At 42.9% G+C, this 6799-nt stretch overlaps 1 protein-coding gene across 2 annotated transcripts in view; it reads left to right on the top strand.

Annotated features, from left to right (window-relative positions):
* Positions 1-6799, top strand: part of cfap36 (cilia and flagella associated protein 36) — a 22396-nt gene that overhangs the window by 5015 nt on the left and 10582 nt on the right. For both annotated transcript variants that reach the window (XM_016513849.1, XM_016513855.1), the window contains exons 4-7: positions 1952-2066; positions 3180-3267; positions 4521-4647; positions 5926-6013. In XM_016513849.1, the coding sequence (XP_016369335.1) occupies positions 1952-2066; positions 3180-3267; positions 4521-4647; positions 5926-6013 (418 nt within the window). The remainder of the gene's footprint in view (positions 1-1951; positions 2067-3179; positions 3268-4520; positions 4648-5925; positions 6014-6799) is intronic.

Here is a 6799-nt window from a genome sequence, read left to right as displayed (position 1 = left end):
ATATTTATTATTATTATTATTATTTTATTCAAATATTGTCTAATTGAGTCTTATTTACTATTAAACGTTTTCAAACTAAACTTGCTTACACTGCCGTCTTAAATCATATTTCTATCACTGACGAAAAATATGTTGTCTTGCATTAAAATAGACAAATTTAATTAGCCTATTCTATTTACATTTGTATGTGAACTCGAAATCAAACCCAACTTTGCTTAAAAAAGCAGCACAAGATCTCCTAACCGAAGATCACATGATCACTAACGGAAATCACTTCCGTGAAGTGACCATAGCATGCTCCCTTCGCTAACGGACCTCTGGAAGGGCCCTTCGTGAAGGGATTCATTTGGAACGTCCCTACAAATGGCGTCCCCTTCCCAAAGTGCCCTTCATGGGTGCAAAAAAGCTGTTTGGAATTCGCCTTACGTGTTCTAAAATCAGCTGAAAATATCAAGCGTTTGATCTCCTTTGACTGGGTGGAATCATACACTATGTGAATTTCTATGGAATCTGTCGACTCAAATCTGCAGACTGGCTCTGACTTTTGGCAACTAGCGTCGACTTCTCCAGACTGTAAATCGGCAGAAAACCGCGTAGTGTACTCCAGGCTTTAGCCGCAGCGCTTCACGTCTGATGTGTGACACGCATTACAAAGTGCAGTAAATGGTAAAACAATTGCGCTACATGTTAATGTGTGTTAGTGCATTAATAAATGTAAAATAAATACCAGTTTACAACATCCAGCAGCAACTGTTTTGCACAGCTAAATAGGCTAAATGGAGATGGCTGACACCCCCTCAAACACTCAAGTTCAAGCCAGCTCTTGCATTAAAAAAAAGAATAGTTTGCATGGATCTAGTCTTTGCATCTGTTTGTCTGATGTTTGAATCCAGTCTCCTCTGTTGGAATAGAGCTGGCTAGATGGCGCTGTCCTAGAAATGCGGTCGTGAAGCAGCAGTCTCCGGTTGTGCAGGATCATACTATTGGTTTAGGGTTCTCCTGTTCAGGACATGTTCAGCTGCACACAATACTTCAGTTGTGGTGTTTGGTTTGGAAGCGTCACGGCCTGATCCTGCAGCTTCTGCACTGAGAAGAAGCTTGAGTCGCTGTGACACATGCAGGTTAAGGCAGTCGACGGAGATTAGTTAACTGGGTTAGTGAGGTTGACCTGTGAGATTGACCTGGAAACTACCGGCCCTGATCGGCTGAAGACGCAGCGCTGAGGCCCTGTCACGCCAAGTGCAGATATTCACAGTAAACAAGAGTTACTGTGTTCACAGCCAGCGACAAACATAGGATCTGAGCTCTGTGGATCACACGTCCACGGATGTTGCAGCTACTAGTTTTTTACTGAATTATTTACTTCAGTAAAAAAAAAAAAGTTATTTGCTTGAAGTGTTCAACAAGCATCCACACATTTGCGATCCACATCAATATTTTTAGTCACATTCACTTTGCACTGCGTTATTTCACCACTTTCCTCTTTACTGTTACAGCTTCCATCCAAAATGTTAAACTGAGAATGAACCTATTTAATGATGCGTTTCAATTGGTCTTTCCTGTGTTAAGCGTTAAACATGCTTCATTTCAAACACGTATCGATTGCAATTATTCCTCTTACATTCTCTTATTTTTCAGCTCAAATAGAGCGTTTTATTTGTAGTTTATATTGATTCTTGTGTTGTGACGAAACTGTGCTAGAACTGGACTGTCCCTTTCTGTTATTGATACGGTTGATTTTCAGTGGGAGCTTCACACAGTTGTCATCTGATCACTGGATCTCTCTCTGTCAGAGTTTAGCTGACTGTAATAATAATGCATCCGATACTGACAATGAGATCCTAATGCTTTTCCCTTCGTGCAGCCTCCTCCATCCATGAGTGTGTGGGTTTGGTTCTGCATGTAAGGGTCATGTGATGCGATGGCTGACTGTGTTTTCTTGTTCGATTAGGCTGTTTTCCAGCCAGTTGTCGCTACAGATGATTTTCAGATGTTTCGCTCTCTGATGGTCCAGAAGAACATGGAGCTTCAGCTGCAGGCTCTGCATGTCATCAAAGAGAGAAACGGTACTCAACACATCCAGATTTGCACGTGTGATTAGTTAAACTTCATTACATGTATTATATTTGACATGGCTCTCACATAAAACCAGCTCCCATTTTTCAGGAGATGATGGAGTAAATGTGGAAGCCTGTTCTGCCATGGGATAAAATAAATAAATAAATAAATAGCTGCTTTTTTGTTTAAATTCTGATATTTTGACTTGAATTTTGAGCCAGAATTGCGAGATGTAAACTCAGAATTGCAAGAAAAAAGTCAGGATTCTGAATTTGTCTCAAAATTTTGAGGAGAAATTGCAAGGAAAAAAGTCTGAGTTGTGAAATAAAATTTCTTTTTTTTTTTTTTTATCCCACGGCTTCCACAAGAGTCTGTCAGTGTCTAATTTGTTTGTAAATTCAATTATTACTATTAATTATTACTATTATTATTCAAATGTTTCATTAATGCTGACCTGCACCTTCACATTGATTTTATTGTGAGTGAAGCAGAATGTGTGGGTCTGCAGAGCTATGGCTGTCTTGCACTATATCTGTGTGTGTGTGTGTGTGTGTGTGTCTGTGTCTGTCTGTCTGTCTGTGTGTGTGTGTGTGTGTGTGTCTGTCTCTCTGTGTGTGTGTGTGTGTGTGTGTCTGTCTCTCTGTGTGTGTGTGTGTGTGTGTGTCTGTCTCTCTGTGTGTGTGTGTGTGTGTGTGTCTGTCTCTCTGTGTGTGTGTGTGTGTGTGTGTCTGTCTCTCTGTGTGTGTGTGTGTGTGTGTGTCTGTCTCTCTGTGTGTGTGTGTGTGTGTGTGTCTGTCTCTCTGTGTGTGTGTGTGTGTGTGTGTCTGTCTCTCTGTGTGTGTGTGTGTGTGTGTGTCTGTCTCTCTGTGTGTGTGTGTGTGTGTGTGTCTGTCTCTCTGTGTGTGTGTGTGTGTGTGTGTCTGTCTCTCTGTGTGTGTGTGTGTGTGTGTGTCTGTCTCTCTGTGTGTGTGTGTGTGTGTGTGTCTGTCTCTCTGTGTGTGTGTGTGTGTGTGTGTCTGTCTCTCTGTGTGTGTGTGTGTGTGTGTGTCTGTCTCTCTGTGTGTGTGTGTGTGTGTGTGTCTGTCTCTCTGTGTGTGTGTGTGTGTGTGTGTGTGTTACAGGAGGGCTGCCCCAGTGTCTGACAGACGGCGTGGACGTCGTGAGTGAACTCGAGCAGCGGGAAATGAAGATTCTTCAGGAGGTTCTCAAGTAATTTCCCCTCATGACCTGCGCTGGCATTAGACGTGCTGCTTATATAACGAGCAGGTTTTCCCGAGCGCTGTGTCTCTGACAGACATCAGTGGCAGCACGTGTCGTCCTGCAGTGGATATCATATGCATCCATTCACCAACATCCGTCACAAACTTTGATCCAGCGCACTGATGTGTTCCAGGACTGCCGTGTTACAAAACCTTTCAAATGCTCCGCTTTTTAAAAATATTTGCACAATAAATAGCTGAGACCCACTTAGTGTAAGTAACCTTACTGCGAGGTTACTTCAACCTGTAAAAGGATTGATAGTGTTCACAGTAAGCCAGGTATATAAAGCCACTGCGAGACCACTGGCAGTTAAGCAGCTTAACGTCCCACCCAAAAAGAGCGGCGTGATATTCTTAGTGTGCTGGCTTACTGTTCGGTTCACAAACGCATGACTGTAGATCAGTGCGGCTCTGTCCCGAAGTTTCTGTTTCTGTTAATTAAGATGCTAACGTTAATGAATGCCATTAAGCGATCAGGGTTAGCAACAGATCACATTGCTCAGGACAAATGTTTGAATCCAAACCTGGATTTAGAGCTCCTCTGACTCCGATTCGTCTTCTGCAGCTGTGACCGTCAGAGACTGGATTTACAGCAGATCATAGAGGACCTGTCAGTCTGAACCTGTATGATTTTAGAAGACTATTCTGGTCACTGAAGCAATATGCAACATAATATGAACAGAAATGTATTCATCTCTATGTGATTGTGTTTCATGTCCTCTGAAGCCATGTTATAGCTGTGTAATGATGAATAGACTTGAATCTTTAGCTTTTTGGTCATTTTCGGATCGTGACAGCTTCATTCACTTTCTCACACGTGTAATTATATCTCAGTGTATTCTATCAGTAGGCTGTGAGATGTTGGGAAATTTTGGAGAGTTTATTATAAGATGTCTTTGTTACGCGCTACATATACTATTATAATAACAATTATGCATCATTGCATGCAAGTAACCCTAAGACAAACCCTAATCCTAACCGTAACCATATAGTAAGTACAAGTAGTTAACTAATATTACTCAGTACTTAAATGTGTAATTACACTGTAACAAGGCCACCTTAAACGAAGATCCTGTGCTCACTGAGTAGGGAGCAGTGAACACTGTTTAGGGACGCTGTCGACTTGTGGCTGATAAGCAGCATGCTAACTGTTCAATCAGGTATTGCAGTATCAGCTGTGCTGTATTGTTTGTGTGTCTGCAGGAGGTCAAAGGAGGAGTATGATCTGGAGATGGAGCACAGGGTGCAGGAGACGGAGGAGCAGGCCTCCACCTCCAGCAGTCTGTCTGAGACTCCTCTGTGTGACTCTGTGAGCCAGCAAACCAGCGCAGTGAGTCTGACGCTCATGCAGTGCATATTTCACAATAACATTATACTATCATATAGATGGCTTGCTGGAAATAAGTAAGTAGTAAGAAAACCTAGCTACTTTCAAGAACAGATGTCGCAGAGTGCTTCTAAGAAAAATACTAAGAAATAAGCTGTAGCATTGCTAAAGTTTTGGATACAGTGACATCCAGGGCTGAAACTCACCTGAACCAGCTGATCAAGTGGTTCAGGATCACTAGAAGGATTCAGACAGGCCAGTAATCAGAATCAAATAAGAACAAAGGAAATTATTGTTCTGTTGTATTTATATAGTGTAATAAAGAGTCCTGTCAATTTTGAGTTTGGTAGTATCTGTAGTATACAGAAATTGAATAATCAAATGTGAAATAAAACACAGCATAGTCTTTACTGTATGAATTCAATCTAAATTGGTTCTTTTTAAAGATTCAAAAGTTATTCAGACAAGATTTATAAATATGTAAATAAATCATTTTGTATGTTTTTATTGTGCCATGTGACGGGCATCTTTAGACAGTGTGCGAGGAAAATCACCTGAAAGTTTGAATTAACAAGGCTTATAAATGCATGCAAATAATAAACTCGTGTGGTGATACAGATCATAACCATGAAATCCTGTATGTAGAGCCGCTGCAGTGCTGTGAGGTGTTTTGACCTTACTAGCTTGTTCTGACCATCTCTGTTTCAATCATCCTTGCACAAGTGCTTTATTGATGTTTTGATGACAGTAATGTTGCTGCTAGAGAAGATGAGGGTGACTGTCTGATTCACAGTGAAATGATCATCATCTGAACGTTTGATCGTAATGTGTGTGTTTTGGTGTCATTCAGTGAAGTTTGAGTCTGTTATTGTAGTGCACTTCCTCATGTTGTGTCTAGATAGATGACGGGACAGAGATTAATGTGTCCAGGAGGACACATTCAGGACTGATGTTTTGCTCACGTCTGTATGTGGTTTTACTGGTCCAGTCACAAAATGTTCCTGACCCTTTTAATGGCAGTGAATGGTGAGAACGTTCAGCTTTACTGAAGTTGCATCTTGTTTTAAAGCTTGAAGAGAAGGTCACTATTCACTGTCATTATACAATCAAACACAAACAGGACATTTTTACCTTTCTGGTTTTGTGTTCTGGAAAAGAAGGAGGGTGAACAACAGCAGGGTGTGATCTGACCCTTCAGCAGCAGGTGCAAGCAGGACCATGTTCTGAAGTCCTGCAGATTTGTGCTGCTCCTGATGGCTCCTGTCTTTCTGCTCTCCACAGACCAACGGCACGACAGATGCTAAAGAGCTGAAGTTAAAGGAGTCTGAGTCTGCAGCAGTCAGGAGTTCAGCTGCAGCCACACCGTCATGTGAGTGTGCGAGAGTGTGTGTGTGAGTGTGTGTGTGTGTGATCACATCTGACACCAAACTCACACCTGAAGCACATCTGTTGATGAATGTGAGTGTGAGTGTGTGCGTGCGTGCGTGCGTGAGTGAGTGTGTGCGTGCGCTTGAGTGTGTGCGTGCGCGTGTGAGGGAGGGAGTGAGTGTGTGTGCGTGAGTGTGAGTGAGTGTGTGTGTGCGTGCGCGCGAGTGTAAGTGTGAGTGAGTGTGTGCTTGTAAGTGAGTTAAGTGTGTGTGTGCGCGCGTGAGTGTGTGTAAGCGTGAGTGAGTGAGTGAGTGAGGTCATTATTTCATCCTCCCACCAACAGATTCAGACATTCATGTTAATTGTGATGCACATTCAGTTTTTAAACGTGCTGTTTGAAAGAAGGCCACAGTTGCCATCGAGAGCCCTTATTTTTCCATAAATAGGTATTGATTCACGCCACAGTGTATGATGAGGTTTTTGTGTTTGTGTGTGTGTGTGTGTGCGAGTGATGAGTGAGTGTGGCGCGTGTGTGTGTGTGTGCGTGAGTGTGAGTGAGTGTGCGTGCACGCGCGTAAGTGAGTGTAAGCGTGAGTGTGTGTGCGTGAGTGTGAGTGAGTGTGTGCGTGCGCTTGAGTGTGTGCGTGCGCGTGTGAGTGAGGGAGGGGGGGAGGGTGCGGGGGTGGGAGTGAGTGTGTGCGTGCGCGCGCGAGTGTAAGTGTGAGTGAGTGTGTGCTTGTAAGAGTGAGTTAAGTGTGTGTGTGCGCGCGTGAGTGTGTGTAAGCGT

This window comes from Sinocyclocheilus rhinocerous, unplaced genomic scaffold, assembly GCF_001515625.1.
Source record: "Sinocyclocheilus rhinocerous isolate Xijiao unplaced genomic scaffold, SAMN03320098_v1.1 scaffold523, whole genome shotgun sequence".
In the NCBI taxonomy this organism is placed as follows: domain Eukaryota; kingdom Metazoa; phylum Chordata; class Actinopteri; order Cypriniformes; family Cyprinidae; genus Sinocyclocheilus; species Sinocyclocheilus rhinocerous.
The sequence above is the reverse complement of the archived record's forward strand: the minus strand, read 5'-3'. Positions and strand labels throughout refer to the sequence as shown.